Source organism: Eutrigla gurnardus, assembly GCF_963514095.1.
Source record: "Eutrigla gurnardus genome assembly, chromosome: 4".
Taxonomy (NCBI): Eukaryota; Metazoa; Chordata; class Actinopteri; order Perciformes; family Triglidae; genus Eutrigla; species Eutrigla gurnardus.
The window spans coordinates 29,236,909-29,259,818 of record NC_139918.1 but is presented as its reverse complement, the minus strand read 5'-3'; the positions used below and the strand labels follow the sequence as shown (position 1 = coordinate 29,259,818).

General features: G+C 41.8%; 2 protein-coding genes across 2 annotated transcripts; both read left to right on the top strand.

Annotated features, from left to right (window-relative positions):
• Nucleotides 1-1,181: 1,181 nt before the first annotated feature.
• On the top strand, nt 1,182-14,595 carry lyn (LYN proto-oncogene, Src family tyrosine kinase). The gene is made up of 13 exons (XM_084007706.1): nt 1,182-1,354; nt 4,122-4,258; nt 5,480-5,522; nt 5,942-6,047; nt 7,067-7,165; nt 7,289-7,392; nt 7,506-7,655; nt 7,753-7,905; nt 10,378-10,560; nt 11,221-11,297; nt 11,995-12,148; nt 12,459-12,590; nt 13,181-14,595. The coding sequence occupies exons 2-13, from the start codon at nt 4,127-4,129 to the stop codon at nt 13,381-13,383; spliced, it is 1,536 nt and encodes a 511-aa protein (XP_083863832.1). The 5' UTR covers nt 1,182-1,354; nt 4,122-4,126; the 3' UTR covers nt 13,384-14,595.
• Nucleotides 14,596-14,730: 135 nt separating this feature from the next.
• Nucleotides 14,731-21,710, top strand: urod (uroporphyrinogen decarboxylase). The gene is made up of 10 exons (XM_084007708.1): nt 14,731-14,912; nt 16,273-16,385; nt 16,514-16,593; nt 16,954-17,016; nt 17,395-17,592; nt 17,709-17,870; nt 18,747-18,881; nt 19,278-19,378; nt 19,937-20,003; nt 21,491-21,710. Exons 1-10 carry the CDS (start codon nt 14,890-14,892, stop codon nt 21,653-21,655), a joined length of 1,107 nt encoding a protein of 368 aa, XP_083863834.1. The 5' UTR covers nt 14,731-14,889; the 3' UTR covers nt 21,656-21,710.
• Nucleotides 21,711-22,910: the final 1,200 nt, after the last annotated feature.

The window sequence follows — 22,910 nt, the reverse complement described above, 5'->3', positions numbered from 1 at the left end:
ACAGGGAGACATGTAGAGACAGACAGGTAACCAGTCTATCACAGGGACGACATGTAGAGACAGACAGGTAACCAGTCTATCACAGGGAGACATGTAGAGACAGACAGGTAACCAGTCTATCACAGGGAGACATGTAGAGACAGACAGGTAACCAGTCTATCACAGGGAGACATGTAGAGACAGACAGGTAACCAGTCTATCACAGGGCTAACATATAGAGACAGACAGGTAACCAGTCTATCACATGTAGAGACAGACAGGTAACCAGTCTATCACAGGGCTGACATGTAGAGACAGACAGGTAACCAGTCTATCACAGGGAGACATGTAGAGACAGACAGGTAACCAGTCTATCACAGGGAGACATGTAGAGACAGACAGGTAACCAGTCTATCACAGGCTGACATGTAGAGACAGGTAACCAGTCTATCACAGGGCCGACATATAGAGACAGACAGGTAACCAGTCTATCACAGGGAGACATGTAGAGACAGACAGGTAACCAGTCTATCACAGGGAGACATGTAGAGACAGACAGGTAACCAGTCTATCACAGGGAGACATGTAGAGACAGACAGGTAACCAGTCTATCACAGGGCTGACATGTAGAGACAGACAACCATTCACACCAACGGGCAATTTAGAGTCACCAATCAACCTATCCCCATCCTGCATGTCTTTGGACTTTGGGAGGAAGCCGGAGAACCCGGAGAGAACCCATGCATACACGGGGAGAACATGCAAACTCCACACAGAAGGAACCCGGGGCCGACCCGGGAATAGAACCCGGGATCCTCTCTCTGTGAGGTGACAGTGCTACCCACTACACCACCGTGCAGAAATGATAAGACTTAAAAAACTGGTGGAATATGAATCTGTGATTTATGTTAATAGCGAGTATTTGAGGGAAATATGTGAGGAAATGCTTTATCGTTCATTTCCTCTCAGGGATTCTGTTTGCTCATGACTTTTATGGCATGTTGTAAAACTTACAACATAACAATTGAAGTGTTTCCGCGTATAAAGGCATAAAAGACCATCTGTGTGTGGGCACGTGCACGGGAGTGCGTGTCGCTGATTATGCAAATAATCATTAGACAATTGTACCAGGAAGTTTCAGTGAGGGGGGAGAAAAAAAAGTCCCCGAGCAGTTTCTCTAAGTTCCTCATTCTGGTGGCTGAGTGTAACAGTTCCTGTCGACAGGCTGACCCGCCCGTCGAGTTCCAGAGATCAGCAGCCTGTCAGTCAGTCTGCTGGGAGGAAAAACACGGGGAAGAACTCCTGAAGGGGATCTGAGACGACTTCTTCACAGCGGATGACCTGTTAACTTCACCGGGATTCCACACTCAGAGAGGTAGGCATGTGTGAATGAAGCCAATCAGAGATGTGCATCCGCTGACACTAACACACACACACACACACACACACACACACAGCTGTGAAGACGAGTGTTTGTGGGGAAAGGTAAATGTTGAGGGACTAGATTCAGGGATGTGAGGCTCGATCCATCTGGAAAGTTGCTGTGATTTTAAATGATGTACTGATAATTTCATGAAATGTAATATTCTGAGTGAAATTATATTTTGTAGGTTTGAGTTAATTTGACGTATGTGGCAAGGAGACGCCATCGTTTGTCAATCTGCAGTGGATTGTGTTCCTTTCATTTCTTCACCACTCCGGTCTCAAACTCAGACCACTGAAGGAGGAAGTCTGGATGTTGGTCATAGTCGTGTGTGTGTGTGTGTGTGTGTTTGTGTGTGTGTGTGTGTGTGTGTGTGTGTGTGTGTGTGTGTGTGTGTGTGTGTGTGTTCAGACCCCTGGGTATCTGGTTGTTTGCTGACTATCTTGGTTAAAAATACTGGACCAATAAATGAGGTAACCAGTAACTTAACTGCCAAACTCTGCACTCACGTCATCTCTCTTCTTAAAAACCTCCATTTAGACGAGTCGGCGACACACGGAGCTCCGGCTCGGGTTTTCAGGTGTGCCCCTCTGCTGTTTGCCCTTCAGGTGATTGTGCCTGCACCTTTTCTTCCCTAACTCTTGTCCAAACAGTCAGATTCAGGTCAGCTCCTGACCCCATTCAATCAAACAAATATCTTTCGGAGGACAAATAACTTCTCTCAGCTATATAATGTTGGAAGAAAAGTGCAATTACGTGGTAGACGCGGTGTAAAAGTGTGTTATGCTGCATTGTTGAATGTTTTAATGCTTTTAGCAGCCAATTGATACTCTCTCTAGGGATGGCAATGTGTAAAATATCCCAAGAGAGATTCAGGTTCCCCTCGGGAATCCCGCTACCCTCGTGATTGAAGTGTCACCAGCAGGTCAAAATTTCCACTCATCCTGTTAAATATAAATAATAATACAAATAACGTGTGTGGTTCCCCAACAGTGACTCTTTACGACTTCCTTCTATGACTCAAACCTTTATCACAAATTAAATTTGCTTGAAAAGCTGGCTATAACTTCGATAACATAGATAAGGGTGAGTGCAAATGTGTGCAATCAAAATGTTTTAGCTGCCTCTGAGCCTAAAAACAAAAACTTTAATGGATAGTAAGTCAACAATGATTATCCATTCACATGTCACCTACTTGCTTTTCTTTTTTCCATTTATGTGAGATCCATTGATTACCTGTTCGTGTGTGTTCTGGCTGTTTTTAACAGCATGTTTCTGCCCCTTCTGTCTCTGTTTGTGTTCACTCATGCACTTCAGCTTCCTGGAGAAGAAGCCTCTTGTAGAAAACAGCTGTGAATTCATGACCAGCATGCACTTCTGCTGCTGCGACGCCTCAATTCCCCTGAGTTGCATCAATGTCAGCGTCAAACACAATTCCAGCACATACTAATATAAGATTGTGATGTCATAATCCATCCATCCGTGTTCCTGTTTGTCAGAAATGTACAACCAGAACATATGTGTCAGAGCACATCCCTGGTAGTTTGAATACAAACTTTTATTACGACAATAACGTCAACCAAACATTCAATATGTGGCGACGATTCACATGCAAACAAGTCAAATTGATAGAAGAGATTATTTGCATATTCTGGCAGTTAGTTTAAGTGAAACCCCAAAAACTGACTTCAACATTCACTCAACGAGAGGAACCAAAGCAAAAAGCTTCTGCTGGATGTAAACAAATAAAATCAGTTTTTAAATCGGTCTCTTCCTTATCACATTTCCTTACAGCATATCTACTCCAATAAAAGCCATGAGGACATTTGCATAATACTAGGGTAAAAGTGTGTTTATATGTGCACTGTGCGTGTATGGGCGTGTGCAGCAGGTGCCACCGAGACGTGAGCTAATTGTTACGTCTTCCTCTTTTATGCCTTTTAAACGTTGACTTCTGCACACGGTGGGGATTTTCATGTGAAAATACGAAGCGAAAAACAACAAAAACGGAAGGTCTAAAACTAAAAATCCACTTTTCACACGTCAACACCTTCTCAGAAATGTGTGTGTGTGTGTGTGTGTGTGTGTGTGTGTGTGTGTGTGTGTGTGTGTGTGTGTGTGTGTGTGTGTGTGTGTGTGTGTGTGTGTTTATGGCATATCAGTGTTTGTGGGTTTCCTGCTGGTTAGCAGAAAAACAGTCCAGCCAGAATAGAAAACTAAAATTCATTATGAAGCTGTATATATTTAATTACACTGGATCAAAGTTATATTTTTGGAATGCTGCTTTGCAGTTTATTTTTGATTAAAGTGATCACTTCTAGGCCAAGAAACACTTAAAAGTCTCAGTTTTTTAATACCATGGAACCATGGAAACATTTAAGAAACAGCAATTAGGCATAAAACGCACAAAAACAGTATTTTGGACCCATAAACATAACATGTTCCGTATTTATTACCTCAGAATCAGAAAGTAGTTTATGGCCAAGTACGTTTTCACATACAATGAATCTGCCTCAGTGTGCACACTCTTTAAAAAGGTTAAACAACAGTACAGTAAGAACCCATGGGGTTGATGAGGCCAGTTGCAGATGGGAAGTAAACCGGAGCTTTCCTGGAAGACACAGACTGATGTTTTCACCACGATGCTGTTTGTTACAGCGGCTGGTGACAATGTGCAACAGTCCAGTTCACTCTTCCTTTTTCTCACTTCCTCTCGTAGGCGGTATGGGCTGCATGAAGTCCACGCTGAGCGAAGGTCTGCGTGATGGCCTGGATGGAAAGATCGGCCCACATCCTGTACGCAGCGACCACACACACTACGTCAGAGACCCCACCTCCAACACCAGGAACAACACAGTAAGTAGTCGTGATCACGGACGACGAGATACTGAGTTCTGCTCTCTGAGATGAACTTGGTTTTTGATAGTTTTCTAAAAAAAAAAAAAATGAACGAATGGAGAAAAATGGAAATAATTCGGCTCTCAAGGGAGTATTTTATAAGTCAGAAGCACGCCTTCTAATGATTCAGGGAAGTAGTGAGTCAGATATTTCCTAATGAACAGAAACTTCCCCGTCTCACACGACTATGACCAGCCGGTGGATGGATGGATGGATGGATGGATGGATGGATGGATGGATGGATGGATGGATGGATGGATGATAGATGGGTGGATGGATGGATGGATGGATGGATGGGTGGGTGGATGATAGATGGGTGGATGGATGGATGGATGGATGGATGGATGGGTGGGTGGATGATAGATGGGTGGATGGATGGATGGATGGATGGATGGATGGGTGGGTGGATGATAGATGGATGGATGGATGGATGGATGGATGGATGGATGGATAGATGGGTGGGTGGGTGGGTGGATGGATGGATGGATGGATGGATGGATGGATGGATAGATGGGTGGGTGGGTGGATGGATGGATGGATGGATGGATGGATGGATGGATGGATGGATGGATGGATGGATGGATGGATGGATGGATGGATGATGGATGGATGGATGGATGGATGGATGGATGATGGATGGATGGATGGATGGATGGATGGATGGATGGATGGATGGATGGATGGATGGATGGATGGATGGATGGATGATGGATGGATGGATGGATGGATGGATGGATGGATGGATGAGTGGATGATGGATGGATGGATGGATGGATGGATGGATGGATGATGGATGGATGGATGGATGGATGGATGGATGGATGGATGGATGGATGGATGATGGATGGATGGATGGATGGATGGATGGATGGATGGATGGATGGATGGATGGATGGATGATGGATGGATGGATGGATGGCTGGATGGATGGATGATGGATGGATGGATGGATGGATGGATGGATGATGGATGGATGAGTGGATGGGTGGATGATAGATAGATAGATAGATAGATAGATAGATAGATAGATAGATAGATAGATAGATAGATAGATAGATAGATAGATAGATAGATAGATAGATAGATAGATAGATAGATAGATAGATAGATAGACAGACAGACAGACAGACAGACACTTTCATTGTTTCTGATGTTAAAACCTTTGATCTGCCTTTGCAGGATAATTCCCTGCTACCTGGTCAGGTGTTCCAGAAGCTAGAAGGTATGCCCCACAATGTGTCCTTTACGTGTTTTTAATTCTCTCTTTATTACTTTATGTTTAACATTTCTACAATGGAAAAAAGGCTAGTGCACCAAAACAGATTCTAGCATATAAGCTATTAAAAAAGGGGGTGGGGGGGTAGCCTGATGCACTTTATTTAAGATTAAAGTAAAAATGTATTTTTAGTTTTGTGTTTGTGAGGAAGATGAATCCCGGTGACACATCCACAGTCACGCTGTCATACGTAGATACGGTCGTGTCAATCCTAATACTTATTTGTGGGTTTGTTCGTCATCTTTCCATTTTTATATTTGTCTGACGTTAATGCTCACCCTGCTGCTTATGACACAGATTTGAAGGACTGAAATATTAAATTTTTCCTGTATTTAACATCTTTTGTTTTTGGTTTCCTCTCTTAGAGCAAGGCGGGCCTGCTAAAATCGTGATCAGCCTTTACCCGTACGAGGCCATGCACACCGAGGACTTGGGATTCAAGAAAGGGGAAAAGATGAAAATCCTAGAGGAGTGAGTGAGGATGAAATGTTCATTATTTCATAAAAAGAGCTTAAAACGGCTCTGAAACGGAGCATCGCTGTTCCTGGTGATGAGGCCGATGCGTCACCAGAACGTGTTCAAACTCACTCAGCAAGATTTCAACGCTGGCGAAGGTCGTAAAGTTCAAACCACGCCCGTATATTTGAGAAGCACTCATTAAACGATGACGGATGACAGTTGATGTAGTGTCACTCTCGCCGTACAGTAAGCGTCACATAATTACAAAGCAGCCTGATGAATGGATATTTGACATTTTTATGTGGGAAGGTAATATTCTTTCTACTTTAACGCCACTTCAGATAAGTGGTAGTTACGACGGGTCCCGGTGCACCCTGTAATTCACCACAATGACTGGTAATAAAACACACACGTGTCATCATAGCGCCTCATCAAATGATTAGATAGAGACATTGAACAACATGCATATTACCCAGCAATCACCACTATATAAGAAAAAAAGATGCAAGAAAATAATCAATTAGTCATTAAATCCAATTTGTAATTTTAAAAAAATGATATATACAAAAGTCATAAAGAAAGTATGGGAAATATTGAATACAAGTGAGACTAAACAATAAAAACAAAAGTGGAAGTTGATTAAAATTTGTAAATAAAATAAATAATATATATTTATACATACTATTTTGGCATTATTAACTTGTTTTACTACTAATTATTCCAATTTTCTAATGACTTAATTTTTGTATTTATTTTTTCTTGTTTTCTCGCTCTGTGTTCTCCGTTTTAATCATGTATTGTTTATTATTAAATATTTTATTTTGGTGATTTTCAATATTTCATGAGCTTATGATGACTATTTGATCAAAAATATATATAATTTGATCAATTAAATAGGAGTTCTTAGGAGACATTATAAAAATAAAAATCAGCTTCATCTGGCACTTTAGGGCTCCCATATTCCAGAAGGTATACTCACTGAAACCCAAAAAGTAAAAGTGATCATTGAAACAGCTTGCTCCTTCCTGCAGACATGGGGAGTGGTACAAAGCAAAGTCACTGACGACAAACAAGGAAGGGTTCATCCCGTGCAACTACGTCGCCCAGGCGGACACCATGGAAACAGAAGAGTGAGTAAATCTCAACAAATCACTTTGTTTGTTTGTCCTATTAAAAGCCTTGATGCAACCTTTTTTCTATAAAAGCAACGAGGCCGTTTTCGTGCATTCAGCAGCGTTTCCTGGTCATTGCAGGTGGTTTTTCAAGGACATCACAAGAAAAGACGCAGAGAGGCAACTGTTGGCGCCTGCAAACAAACCGGGCTCTTATCTTATCAGGGAAAGTGAAACACCGAAAGGTATGGAAATCACAGCAGCCCCCCCTCCCCATCCATCAAACATTCCCCACCTTCAACACATCGACTTCCTCTTCCTCCCTTTGCCTTGTTTTTACCTGCCGACTCTTCCACAGGAAGTTACTCCATGTCCATCAGAGACGTGGACGCCCAGGGCATAGACTCGGTCAAACACTATAAGATCAGGAAGATGGATAACGGCGGTTACTACATCTCGCCCAAAATCACCTTTGACGACATCGGCAGCATGATCAAACACTACCACAGTGAGCGAGCCCTCCCGTGCGTCTATTCTCGGTTGCTGATGAAGACTTTACTTGAATGAATGAAACGGATCTCGTCGTCTGTGTCTCTACCTTCCAGATAAAGCGGACGGCCTCTGTCGTAAACTGCACTCCGGGTGCGTGAAGCCCAAAGCTCAGAAGCCGTGGGACAAAGACGCCTGGGAGATTTCCAAAGACTCTATCAAGATGGTGAAGAAGCTCGGAGCCGGGCAGTTCGGAGAAGTCTGGATGGGTGAGTGAACCTGGTGGTGGTGGAGAGGTCAGCGTGTCCCGTAGAGGATTGTGGGAGCCGGATTGCCTCACTTTTAGACTGTTAATATGAAATATCATTTAAAAAATATCATTTTAAGTTCTTCTTTGAGCCCCGGGTGTGTTTCTGAGGCATCAAAATAAAACGTTTAGCCAGTTTCCCGCCTAAAATAGGTTGGAGGGTCAGCGGAGGTTCAAACATGCACTAAAAACACATCCGATCGGCCCACTAAGTCAACAAAGGGAAGGAGAAGCTCGGATAACAACACACACAGAGGGAAAGCGACCTCATTTTCTGCTCAGGTAGACTTTAATCCACCACACCTTTGCACGAACTTGCCAACTGACGGCAGCCGAGAGAACAGTTTTGAACTTCGACGGCGCGATGTGATTGGTTTAAGGAGCTCGTTGTAGAATCTGGTTGGTTGGTCCTTGAACGCCCACGGTGGGCCAGGGAGAAAGAGAGAGACTTGTGAATGAATGAGAGTGAAGGACGGGAAATAGTCTCCCTGACTAGACTTCATGAGTTTTCTTGTTATATTCATGTTCTCTCCTTTAGATCCTTTAAAGGTTTTTCTCACAATGCAGATGGTGAAACGCTCATTTAAATATCCTGCATGGGACAACTTGACTTTGGTGTTTGAGTGTCTTTTCAGTGTTTTTCACATCTGAGGATGTCCTAAATAATAAGTCTATATTCTTTAAATTTAGAGCCGCAGAATTAGTAGAAAAAGTTCCATCCCCTCCTGATTAAAGCGAATCCTTCTCTTGTCGCCTGTAATCAGGTTTATTACATTACAAGTGTTTTTATTACAGATCCTCGCTGTGGTTTTATTTGTATTCTTATTTTAGAGTTCTCAGTTTATCTGACTTTCAATATCTATGTAGGAAATGTTTGAGTGGTGGCAGATTTGCATCAGATATTTTGGGAGTGGCCATGACACCAACAACGAGAGAGAGAGAGAGACGCTGACTTATGTTACATATTCATTGACTTATGTTACATATTAACCCGAAAGACAGTTTTCACAAACATATTTCGTGATACATATAAACTCTTCTGACCACATTTATTGAACATATTCGCATAAAACAAGTTATGAAGATGTCACATCAGCCTCTTAACCTCAAAATCGTCATGGAAAAGTCAATGTGACGTCTTTTATCCCCTAAAGAAAAACAACAATAACGAGCTTATTCACTTATTTTCATTTCAGATTAACGACTAATAAACTGTCCTTTAAGGAAAAATGGGTCTAGGTTCTTATGGGTTAAAAGTTAATTAAAAAAAATAATAATTAAACATCACCTTTGATTGCTAAGCAGTCCCGACTGTGGCTGCACTCTTTTGTTTTTCAACAAGAAGGAAGTATATGACAATGTAAAAAAGATTCTTATCTCCGATGAGGAAGTGGGCTTCATCGTTAAAAGGATCCTAAAAGGTTCCTGTAACTGTGACAATATCATCGATGAATAGATTAAATAAAACTGCAATATTTTTAGAGGCCTGACTCGATCCATCCAGTATTTAATATAAAAGGCAACAATTAGAGAGAAGTCAACCGAAACCATTCACATCCCTGTTGGGCAATTCAGTTCCCTCATCCAGCTGCTGTGTGGGAAGTGGAAGTGAGAATAACACATTTGTGGGTCATAAATTGAGCAAATGAAACAAAAGGCAGAAATAACCGGGTTAGTCCACTTATTTTTACACACCGAGATCATTTCTTGTAGTTGTGACGAGACTGTGTGTGTGTGTGTGTGTGTGTGTGTGTGTGTGTGTGTGTGTGTGTGTGTGTGTGTGTGTGTGTGTGTGTGTGTGTGTGTGTGTGTGTGTGTGAAAGCAGTTTTACAATCTGCCCTTCAAAAGGGAGCTTTGATGTCAATGGGTTAATAAAATTATACATTATACATATTAGAAAAGAATTGCTGAAAACTTGTTAAAAGGCTGAACTTAATTACATCAATTAAAACAGACAGACAGCGGCTTGTCATCCTTTACAAACACGACATATATTTTTTAATTGCCTATTTATTTTTGTTTTACTTGGACTATAAAGATGTTCATGTGGCTGATGATATGGTATCGAGTTGCATCGTGGGAAATGTAGGCGGCTAAAAACCAGGATATCTCGACCTCTACCTCAAGTGTCCCTTTAAGTTGCTCAAACAAGCAGAAACACACATTTGTCCGTAACACCATGTGATGTATGTCAGCTTCAGTTCACCCGAGTATCATGTGATTTACTTTATAGCCGAAGCTTTAGAATTTCCATAGAATATTAGGATGTTATCTTTCATTGAGTTTCATTTGTAAATGGTTTCACACGATGCCATCCAGCAGAATAAGAAAGTCCTGTTTGAAATGATGCAGTCGTCATGGTGACAAAGGGAAAGCCAGGCAGGCGGTTTCATGGAAACGTAAATATCCTCTCTCCCTTCGCCTCCTCGCCAGCGTACTACAACAACACGACCACGGTGGCGGTGAAGACGCTGAAGCCGGGCACCATGACGGTGGAAGCCTTCATGGAGGAAGCCAACATCATGAAGACGCTGCAGCACGACCGGCTGGTGCGTCTGTACGCCGTCGTCACCAGGACGCAACCCATCTACATCATCACGGAGTTCATGTCCAACGGTAAATGAGCTTTGTTTTCAAAAACATTAGACAGACATTATAACCATGACAATGATGATTATGGAATTTCAGCATCGTTTTTTTATCCATTTGCAAAATTGTTTATTTTGGGTTCATACTGCTGTAGTAAACCAGCAGATGTGTGTCTTGCTATTCACAGTGAATACAGACAGGATGACCACATGTACAAAGCAGCAATAGTGGTTATTTCAGCCATGATGGATGAAACATTGATGGTGAACTCAAGTCTGATCTAAATTTGGTTTATGACGGTAGAAAATCAGAAAATCATTCTTAAGTTGCCTTAAAAAGAAAAGTGTTTTTTGGCCCGATCACACTATGTTGTAAATAGGGGATAAAAGCATTCATGTTTTCTTCCAGGTGAGTTTTAATTCATGAATCTCGCTAACACACAATATATTTTCATTTATGACAAAAAGAAATGACCTGCCCATCTTTTTTCCCACCTGTTTTAAAATGTGAAAAAGAACTAATTAAATCAAAATAACCCAGATAAAATGTTTTCCTCCACCTGTTTCATGGATGATCACTTGTTTACAAGGATTACGGGGGTTGGCAAAAAAAAAGAAGACACTTTGAAAAGATTAAAACTGGACATTCAAGTCTCTGACGTGGTTTTTCATGGTGTCTTGTCTTCAGGGAGCCTCCTGGACTTTTTGAAGAGCGACGCCGGCTGCAGACTTCAGCTACCGAAGCTCATCGACTTCTCGGCGCAGGTGATTTGCACTCCGACCTCAACATATGCGTCTGAAGCAGAAAGGAACGTCACAGTTTCCACTGCTGGACCGAAAGGAGGAACCAAAAGCAAAAGTCTTTACACTTCGCTGATGAACTTTCCAATAATACATGAATAATGAACTAGAAAGTTCTGCGGCATGCAGACTGGGTAAAAATATTATTTGTTTCTTGACTACCGTACATAGTTTTTACCAAAATAAGGTCCCATGGAAGTCCACCTGAAGGGGCGGAGCTTTGCCTCTCATTCGTGTTTTTTTGTTTGCAGGAAAGTCCCCAAGATAAGTATTAGGAAATAAAGCTTTACAGTCATTCTTCTTCCCTTTTCTTCCTCTGATTTCCTTGAAACGTCTACATTCTAGAAAAAGTAGATGACCTTTGCTCTCTGGCGACTTTTTTTAAAGAGTGCAACTAAAGGTTGAATGAAAAATGAACCCATTACCGTTGAAGCTCAGAACTAAGCCAACAGAGTGTTTGGAATGTAAATATGAAAAGAAAAACACGTTTGCTTGAAGTGTTTGTAAAATGTACTGTGAATATTTGTTGAGTGAGGTTCTGTACTTACACTACAGTGAATCAACATTATTTTTGCTTAATGATTGATGGTTTACAGTCTTTTCTTTCCCCCCATTCGTATTGGGATAATGCTCACACGGTATTTCCCTGGTGTGGTTGCAGATAGCAGAGGGCATGGCCTACATAGAGAAGAAGAACTACATTCACAGAGACCTGAGGGCCGCTAACGTCCTGGTGTCGGAGAGTCTGCTCTGTAAAATAGCTGATTTCGGACTGGCGAGAGTCATCGAGGACGACGAGTACTCTGCCAGAGAGGGTGAGCTTCCTGCGTTTGTCCGTTCTTATCTTGTGTAAGACATCACAACGTGAGCTCACAATCCTGATTTATTGCTGATCTGGAACCAGGAGAGACACTGAACTCACAGTAAAAGGAAAATTAAAAAAAGAAATGCAAGTAGGCCTACGTGACTCTGATCCTTACATTTCATGCTATTAATGGCATATTTGACATCCTTGTATAAGTAAAGCATAACCTGTGTGTGTGTGTGTGTGTGTGTGTGTGTGTGTGTGTGTGTGTGTGTGTGTGTGTGTGTGTGTGTGTGTGTGTGTCTGTGTTTCCTCCACAGGAGCCAAGTTCCCCATCAAGTGGACCGCTCCAGAGGCCATCAACTACGGCATCTTCACCATCAAGTCAGACATGTGGTCCTTCGGAGTCCTGCTGTACGAGATTATAACCTACGGGAAAATCCCGTACCCAGGTAAACATGAATTTAAGTGCTGCTGCTGATTACACGTCATTATCATCACCAGCGTAAAACTAATCTCAAGGCGCGTTCAGCCTGTTTCACTGATTCATCGTTGAGGTCGAGGGCAAGAGAGGGTTTTGCGCCCTCTTGTGGCAAAAATACGATTATGTCGCTTGTTCTTTTCTGTTGCAGTAGAATATGATATATTTTTTAATCATTGTCACATGAACAGTTTTCTTCTATTATTGTTAACATTTATCTGACCCAGGGCTCAAACACTGCTTTGTGAATCGGAGCCCTTTGCTGGATTATTAAGCACTAGTGATCAAAAATGAAAAAATAAGATAACATATGGCTCTTAGTGTCGTGAAGCTTTACTGCCCTCTACTGGTGATGTTATACTACTACGCTATGATGTGCATGTAATCCAGGCCAAATCCCAACGTCCCCCTTAAACCCTGACCCCTGAACCCTCAGGGACTTCATTGTTTTCTACAACTGAGCTTTTTAAAAACATTTGATGGTGACCCCGTGTTTAACGATTTGTGGGCAAAATGTGTGTCTCTCTCTCACGCCTGCACGTCTGCCTGCACTGTCCTCAGGCATGACCAAGGGAGAGGTGATCTCCTCGGTGCAGCGTGGATACCGGATGCCTCGGCCCGACAACTGTCCCGCTGAGCTCTACGACATCGTGATGTCCAGCTGGAGGAACAAACCCGAAGAGAGGCCGACCTTCGACTACATGCAGAGCGTCCTGGACGACTTCTACACCGCCACGGAGGGACAATACCAGCAACAGCCGTAGAGAGAAAGAAAGACATTTCACGTTATTTGTTTGTAATATTTTGTACATATGACATATTTTATACATTTATTCAATGTATTTGCTGCAGGTCCGAGATTATACTACACTCAAAGTGCCATCTGTGTATCCCAGTACTACATGTTGTGCCTCCTCTAAACATTCATGGGTGTACAGGAGATAGATTTGGAACATGATAAAAAAAAATAACAGAGAAGCATTACATGCAACAAAATGTAATCGAGTTTCAGAGTCTCACACATTTCAATGACCAACTTCATTTCAATATATAATTGTGTAATGTGGGACTGAACAACCAGCTGACATTTTACAGTTTAAAAGAGGATTAGTGTTTTGATTTCTGTGCAAACTGAGCAAACATGTAAAGCTAAGGTCAGACTCCGAAGCTGTAATTAGTGGTGGTTTAATTCTAACAGAAAACATGGTTTAATTGGGTGGTTTAATTCTAACAGAAAACATACATCTTCTATCGTTTCAGCGTGTGAAAAGCAGCATTAAACATTGTTCCATGATAACATTTCCATTGGGATTGATAGATAATGAGGGTATTACAGCAAATCATGCTCAAACAGAAAAATGTGTATATATAGTGTATATATATACAGTATATACAGACATGTAACCTGTTCTTGACTAATTATTTCATAAACTGCTCTCACAATGGGATTCCCATCTCTGGGAAACAAAACAAACAGTTAATTCACTTTTTTTTTCTGTTTATTTGTTGTTTCATTAACCGGTGACGGGTTGATCAACTCACTTCATATTGAAGTGCTGTAGCTCTCGCTTGATTGTTTGTTTGTTTGTTTGTTTGTTTGTTTGTTTGTTTGTTTGTTTGTTTGTTTCAGGGGTAGATGAGAGAAATTGTTGTCTGCATCATTTCAAACGTGTATTATCAAACGTGTATTCCTGATGTTTACCGTATCCGAGACTAGAGAAGTGTAAAATGATTCCACAGGATGTTCATGAGGGGGGCTCCACATTATTTCTCCCTACAAAAGAACTTGTTCTAGAGAACCACATAAAAGGTCAAAGGTCAGCGGCTCTGTGCAGACCTTTTCATATTTATATTTTACAATCATTTAGCCAGTACCGGAAGACATGTGTTGGCATCACATTGTGTTTTATTCATTTATTTACCACGATGTTGAGATGTGCGTCAATAAAATCATATTTTTCACAATACAATATTGTTAAATACTATTTCATCAATTATTTTATTTTGTGAGTAATAAACAATAGAGAACATAAAACATTTTAATTTAAAAAAAAAGGGGGAGGTTTTATTTTGAATTCGCAGCGCGTTTCCTGGTTTGGTCACATGACCTTCCAAAATGGCCGCGCCCTGCAGCGAAGGAGCGTAGTGGGACGGGAGGGGTGGCAAAGCGGGTTTGAACGACAGTTGAGGAGCCGCAGTTCGTAACTGACGTCTGTTTAGAGACCGAGGAGCCTCCGAGAGAAGCCCGTCGCCTCCTCAACGCCGCCGACATGAGCAAGGACGCTATAATCCTGTGAGTACTCCTGCGTTAGCATGAACACACTGCGTCAGCACGTCTGCTGCTCGCCGAGTGACGTAATGTGAGTGTGTCATTCTTATGAAAACGCTGTGAATTAAATTAATCATGATGTTCATGGTTTGTCTTTCCCCCGGTGTTCTGCCTCTACGTATAACCCGGATAATCACAGCTCCGTCCTTTAGCGCAGAACCTCATTCAGAAAACCAGCGTTTTAACATTCCCTCGCTCACATCTAAATATTAATTACATTTACGACGTACATTCATAGCTTTAACGAGTCATGTGGGTGTTCTGGTGAATTCGGCGTTCATAAACTGCAGTGAGTCGTATTATTGTGTTGTTATTACTATTTTGTTCAGTTTGAATGGGCTTTAACTTCGATAGAAGTACGGATACGTGTGTTCAAAAAGACTGGTACAACTAGAAGTAATGATTCATCTTCTTTACTGCAGTTAAAGTGAAAAAGTACAGGGTCTGAAGTGTAATAAAGTATAAAGTAAAAAGTATCCACATGAAGGACATTTCTACTGGCTATATTTTTGAAAGCCTAACTGAATCTAGCATCATATTCATAATTAACAACAACAATGGATAATTCAATGTTTTGAGAATCGTCGATTTGTTTTAAAATGTGGGGGGTAAAAGTTGTCAGAAGAATACATACTCAAGTACCTGAAAATTCTACTCAAATACAGTAACAAAGTACTTGCACTTCGTTACTTCCCACGTCTGCTAACCGATTGGTCGTGGATGAAAGCAGAATAAATGAGTGAATGACCGTTATTTCTATTTCATAGTCTCATAGCATTCCTGCATATGAAAGTTACATTCTTATTTGACATCCTAGGTGGCTAGAAAGCGGTTTCAGAGAAGTAGACATACGTCATACGTGATGCACTACATCCGAAGCAGCCATTCATTCAACCGTTTTCTCCCTGCTGGACGACGATAAGAGAACAGAGGAGCGTTATCGCTCCTATCTCTCATCTCTGACATTGACGGCTCTTCAGCTGGACGCCTACATGACTGCTGGGGAAAGGGAGGAGCAGGTCTGCCTGTTAGATAACGGGAGCTGGCTACCGGTTCTTTTTGGCTGTCGTGATTAAGACACTGCCAGCCAAATACCTCGATTTTCAAGGCGGGCGATTGCTTTAAAAAAAGCTGTGATCGGTGATCGGATCGCCCCTCAAAAATCACTGATTGGAGCATCCCTAGTCGCATCCCTAGTCGCATCCCTAGTCGCATCCCTTTGTGTCCGAGTTAACATTGTGTTGTTCTCTTTTGGGAGTCGTCTCTCCGTTTGATGCAGCGTTGCTTAAGAAGCTGATGCTAAAGCTGTTTTTATTTAATCCAGACCCAAGGACTTCCCCAAGCTCCAGAACGACACATTCCTGCGAGCAGCGAGGGGAGAAGAGACTGAACATGTTCCCGTCTGGTGTATGAGACAGGCTGGACGATACCTGCCAGGTGCTGCCATCGGCGTTTCTTTCACATGAAGATCTTTAAACAGTGCTATTTTAGGACATTAATACATATAAATATATATATAAGACATCAGTGAGGTGTGTTAATGTTTTCTTGAATCTAATTTGCAGAGTTCCGTGAGTCCAGAGCCGGGAAGGATTTCTTTGAGACGTGTCGGTCACCAGAGGCCTGCTGTGAGCTCACTCTGCAGGTAACAGCCGGGTTTTTCAAGCTCAGAGTCAAAGTTCTAGTTTTAATGAGTCAAAAATGTGTTTTAACCTCCAAGACAGCAGTGTTGGCATAAAAAGCTATTAGGGCTCCGAATACTTAGAGTTAGATTCATTGAATTACCGAGACTAAAAGGCCAAGAGATATCATAATGTGTGTTTACTCAATAACAACCGATAATTAGTTTAAAACATGTTACATTGCTTCATGGTTAAGTACAGTGCATAAGTGTATTATTGTGTCGATATGACAGCGTTATAATAAAATATCTTACAATACAAGACAATCAACAAAAATTCGACACGGTTTTTATTTTAAAATGTCTTCCTTCTTCCACTTTTAGCCTCTGAGACGTTTTCCTTTCGATGCTGCCATCATCTTCTCTGACATCCTGGTTATCCCACAGGTAGAGTTTTAGCTTCTTTGAGCTCATTGTTTCACTTTCATGTCCCATAAATGTGTCAGAGCTTAAAGGAAACACAAGGTCAGAGTAACTGCAGGAAAGTCTTCCCTTCCTAACATGTTTCTACTACTTTTATTAGACAGAATGCGGTGGTTGCTTCTCTGTCGGCTCGTTTTTGTGTTTTCTGCCCACTTTAGTGACCAAAACAAGATTAATGCACCTTTTTAAATCCTTTTAGACCACATCCTCGTGCACCTATTTAAAAACAACATCAACCAGCTATAAAGAGTTACATATTTCTATTGTTTATTTTTTCTAAATGCTTCCATTGAATCCATCAAATAAGGTAATGATTCCTCTCGTTCATGTTCGTCCCTCCAGGCGTTGGGTATGGATGTCCAGATGGTGCCAGGTAAAGGTCCTACCTTCCCAGACCCCCTGAAGGAGCCAGAAGACCTGCAGCGTCTGCAGGCCAAGGTGGACGTGGACAAAGAGCTGGGCTACGTCTTCAAAGCCCTCACGCTGACCAGACACAAGATAGAGGGCAAAGTGCCGCTCATCGGATTCACCGGAGCTCCGGTTAGTGACGACGCAGGAACGCATGCAGGGTGTTCTTTTATTGTTGGATGATAACACGAGTTGGACTCTTACTCCCCCCCTCCCCGCCCTCTTTGCTGTGTCCCCCCCCCCCCCAGTGGACGCTGATGTCCTACATGATCGAAGGCGGAGGCTCCAACACCCACTCGAAGGCGAAGCGCTGGCTGTACAGGCACCCCGAGGCCAGCCACATGCTGCTGAGGATGCTGACGGACGTGATCGTGGACTACCTGCTGGGACAGGTGGCAGCCGGAGCTCAGGTGCCGTCTAATCTTTGAGATGGGGAAAGATGACTACACATAAAATGTTTTATTTAATATATTTGATCAAGTTAAAAGAAAGAGCTTCAAAAACCATACTGTGCTGTATTTCAGAGTGAGGACATAAATACTATTTGCTGATTCTGGCAGCTCCTAAACACACAAACCTGCTTCTCAGGATCAGCACAAAAAGGAGGTTGAGGCAGCATTTTTTATTTACCTCTCCCAGAAAACAGTTGAGCACAAATCAGGATTATTACACAAAGTGAAGACAATGTCACACCAGCAGAGCACGCTGCCATTTTTACTGCAGTGTTTAGGATGAGGGGCAGCTGTTGTACAACCTGGACAACCTTCTGTAAAGGCGTCAAGCGTCCACTCTGCTGGTGTGACCTCTGACCTTCTCAGGAGAGCTAAAATAAAAATAATTGGTGGTAAAAAAAACAGAAGTTCTCCTCTCTATCACGACTGAAAAGTAGAACTGGTTGACCATGATAACTATAGGTTTTTTATAGGTTTGTTATTTTTACATATGTATTTGTTTTTCTGTTATAAAGAAGAAGCTCTCGAGCACGTCTCCCTCTGAGAGACACTCAGCTGGCTTATTTTAGGTTCACTTCAATGGATCAAATCATCCAAAATGAGACAGTCTGGTCTCCTCAATGACTGGTTTGCATCACCTTTTGCTGATCTCGTCGCCTAGCAACCAGCTGTCCAGCACCCAACGGACAGACGGACTAAGTTAAAATTCCAGAAACAGAGCTAGAAGTCAAGATGCGTTAATGTTGTGTTTACAGCTTGTTGCGCTGCCCCCAAGTGGCCATTAAATGTGTTATGGCATGTTTTCAAACCCGCCGTGTGTGTCGCCGTGTCCAGGCTCTGCAGGTGTTCGAGTCTCACGCCGGCGTTCTGGGTCCGGTGGAGTTCAAAGAGTTCTCCCTGCCGTACCTTCGAGACATCGCTCGCCGCGTCAAAGACAAACTCAAGGAGGCGGGAAAGGACGTTCCCATGGTGAGAGGCATCCAGATATAGAAATATACCCAACTCAACAACACATATTCCTGCACGTCTTCTTCTTGACGAAGCCGGTAGCTAACGATGTGCACCTGCACCTCATCTAAGCTGCAAACAAGTCAAACCGCAACGACTCTATTTTTCATTTTTCCACCCGTTCTCTCTGCTTTCTATATTCGTTTCAATTCTCTGTTCTATTCTTGTCGTCACTCCGTTGCTTCAAATACACCATTTTCCCAGGAGACATCATTAAGGATTCAGGTGGTCTCTGTTCTGAACAGAAACTGTTCTGCTGTATTGCCAGAAGAGGGCAGCATTTCACCAAAAATGGTTCATGCTGATTCTTGCAAAAGTTGCCTTGAAAATCATTTTCTGTGCTTGTTTGTCTTTCAGATTGTGTTTGCAAAGGATGCTCACTATGGTCTAGAGGATCTGTCTCAGTCTCATTATGAGGTGGTCGGACTGGACTGGACCGTTGACCCACGATCAGCACGGTAACACACATTTCTAATAAGTGTATTAAAGGCTGTTTTGGTGCTAAAATGACAACGTGGAATAAAAAACCCACAAAATACAATTACCAAGGGAACTCCAGGGTTAAAATATCTTCTCCCCACTAAGCTTTGTGTTGAAATATGCCACCTGAGCCTTCCGCTCTTTGTGAACTGCTAATAGAAATGTGAATTTCATCCAGCGCTTGCTCCTCCTGTGCTAGTTTGCGAGTGTTTGAAGAGATATGTCTGGAATGTGAGAGGGGATAGAAAAAAAGGATCAATACACGAATCTCCTCATCTAAAGCAAACGCCTCAAAGCTTGAAGCTGAATCCATCTCGGGGCATGTAGCCGCCGGTCGCTGCGCTAATCATGAACCACGCCGGCGTGTTTCCCGAGGAGCAGGTTAACCATTAGTGACCTCTCCCTCGTCTCTGGTTTGTCACAGAGTGCAGGATTTGAGTCAACAAACGTCTGAGTGTCCTGCTCCGCTCATCAAATGCTTAACCTGCTGGTTAAAGGATTACCCCGTGTGTCCTGTGTTGTGTGTGTGTGTTCAGGGAGCGTACAGGAGGGAAGGTCAGCCTGCAGGGAAACATGGACCCTTGTGCTCTCTACGCTCCGAAGGTAACCCCCCAGTCCTGCTCTGGTTCAGGCTCTCACATGGACCCAACAAGACTCTGGTGTTATGTTCTTTCTTTATTGACTACATTTTTAAAAAACACCTCCAAACATCTATAAAATCCACAAAAACAATAGTCTCTCGGAGAAACGGAACAATCATATATAAAAAATAATTACACTGAAAAATAAATACATTTGATGTGCGGATATGCAATAAATAAAGTTCTTTATTCATTACATAAATAAAAATATTAGAATTTTTTTATAAATATATATATTTTTGTTGTCTTGTTTTTTGCCATATAAGGCTCCATTTAACACTCTGCCTGGTACCAAAGTAACGGGTAAAAGGAAGAGTCCTGCTGTTGGAAACCAGCAAACAAATGTAGCGGTCAAAGTAATGATGTTAAATAAAAATAATAGAACTAAAGAGGGAACAGTTTGAATGGATGACAAAGGAAAAGGTCTCGCAGCCCATGACTAATATGACAGGCGGTCATGTGACAGTCGGAGATATCAGACGAGACAATATTGTCGTCGACAGCAGGTGACGACACAGAGAGAAGGAAACCGGGTAGACCTGTATGAAGATCATCTATTACAGCTACTGAAACGTATAGATTTAAATATGATACGATACTGAAGCTAAATGTAGCATTTATCATTACAGCGATAATGCAGCAAAACAAATGTCAAATTTAGATTTTTTTGTTGGTTTCAGGTCAGATGTTTGTTGTTTTTTTTGTGAAGAGCCGGGCAGACTCTCAAGACTCTGGACCACATGTGACTCTAGTTTGTTCCTCAGAGAACGTTCTGTTAAATCAGCGTTACGCGGCGCTTTAGAAGGGATCTGATCATCTGCACAGTGTAAACGTCACACCTTTAAAAGCATCCACAACTTTATCTCATTACATTTCTCACGCCAGACATCTGCTTTAATCCCCTGACTAGACTGAGGTATTTGAATGTTCCTCCTTTTTAACACGATTACATGTTTGTTTTTCTCCTGTAACAGACGGAGTTAGTTTGCTTCCTTACATGTAAACGGTCATAAACAACTCAAAACATCCGTTTCTTCATGAAATGTTATATCATTTCATGAATATTGGGTTTAAGATGGTGTCATTTATCAGGTTTGCAGCTGGTGATGTCTTTGTGGAGATCATCTTTGTAAAATAAAAAATAAAAATAAAACCCGACCGCTATTCTCGGCCCCTTGCTTACATGCTGTGAATCCTATTTCCATTTCAATTCATATATTTCCACATAATACAGAGAAGTGCTGTTATTAATTTTGACAAACTTTTGTTTCCAAATACACACACACACACACACACACACACACACAGAGCGTGGCAACTCTTCACCAGAGAAGTTAAAATGGTTCCTCCTCTGACCCAGTTTGAGCAAAGTGTATCAACTTATTCTAACTATTCTAAAAGGTCTGCCTCCTCTTCCTCTCCCCTCCTCCTCCTCTTCCTCTTCATCAGGAGCGCATCTCTGACATCGTGAAGAAGATGCTGGAGGGTTTCGGCACAAGGGGCTACATCGCCAACCTGGGCCACGGCCTCTACCCCGACATGGACCCCGAGAACGTGGGCGCCTTCGTGGAAGCCGTGCACCGGCACTCCAAACAGATGATCAAACAGATGTAAAACATAACGATGTACAATAACGCATAATTTTTATTAAAAACATTTACATTCTTCACCTCTGTTTCAAGCTGTTAATTCATTCATTCCCAAATAATTTTGAGGGAAAAATCTGTCCAAATGTTTATGTATAATACAAAATAAAAAACATAAATTCCCTACATTCTCCTACATTCTTGTCTACTGATAAACAAGATGTTGGTAATCTGTTGATCTGAACAGGAGTGGATTATGTGTTTCCATTGGATCATTTTTTTGCAAATGTATAACAAACACACTTAATTTGTATGGGATTTGTATTTATATTGGATCTATTGAAGGAGTTTTATTTTTTTACTCCCACTGATGTTGGTCACAAAGATGTTGTCTTTGTGTTTCACCCTAAATCTTTTCTTTTTTCTCTTTAATTGAGTCTCTTTATGATATGAATCACATTGCAAGCATCCTGGGCATTCAATGGCAATTTTCCAGAATATTAAAACCCATGCACTGAAATATTTAGGATTTAATATAATAAAAGAATAACCTAAGCCCTCTGACTGTAGATAAAAAAAAAAAGAAAAAAAGTTGAACAAATTGCCTGGTATGAACAGAGGGAACAGCCACTGCTTCTCTTCTCAACATACAAACACAGGCATGAAGTTCCTCAGCTTTAAACTCTCCAGCTAGGCTGGTTCAGGCTCCAGGTGTCCAGAGGCTCCGCCCACTGCCTGGAGGCGGAGCCAAGGATCTGGAGCTGTTACTTTTTCCGCCTTACCGGTAATGACTTTTTAACATTACTTTTTCCAAAATACTATAATATTACTTTTTTGTTACTTTTTCCGACATAATAATTGTTTCGTTACTTTTTGACGTACATTTTTCCGACATTACTTTTTTCGTAACTTTTTCCAACACTGAATTTTTTCGTTGCTTTTTCCGGCATATTATAATGTAACTTTTTTCGACGTTATAATATGAATTGTTTGGACAATTGTTTACAATGTGACTTTTTTCATGACGTGTGAGAAAGCCATGCATGGATGTGGGTGAAGAAGGTTTTGGAGGTGATGAACACCAAACAGCTATGCAAGCAGGATGTCTGCTGTAGCAAAGAGAGGAACCAGCATCTTCAGCTGGGGAGGCCCAGGTGAGCGCAATCTAGCTGAAGACACGCCCTCCTCAGCCTGCCTGTTGATTGGCCAGGACAGTCTCTAAGACATATTTCATGACATACTATACTCTGACTTTCTTCATCATCCTGTTAGGAATGTGGTAT

Excerpts from the sequence above, each read along its gene's own strand:
- lyn (XM_084007706.1), top strand. The coding sequence starts at position 4,127 with ATGGGCTGCATGAAGTCCACGCTGAGCGAAGGTCTGCGTGATGGCCTG. Across the intron at positions 7,906-10,377 it reads GTTCGGAGAAGTCTGGATGG|CGTACTACAACAACACGACC; the intron begins GTGAGTGAACCT and ends CCTCCTCGCCAG. Across the intron at positions 12,591-13,180 it reads CGGGAAAATCCCGTACCCAG|GCATGACCAAGGGAGAGGTG; the intron begins GTAAACATGAAT and ends CACTGTCCTCAG.
- urod (XM_084007708.1), top strand. The coding sequence starts at position 14,890 with ATGAGCAAGGACGCTATAATCCT. Across the intron at positions 17,017-17,394 it reads ACATCCTGGTTATCCCACAG|GCGTTGGGTATGGATGTCCA; the intron begins GTAGAGTTTTAG and ends TCGTCCCTCCAG. Across the intron at positions 19,379-19,936 it reads GTTGACCCACGATCAGCACG|GGAGCGTACAGGAGGGAAGG; the intron begins GTAACACACATT and ends GTGTGTGTTCAG.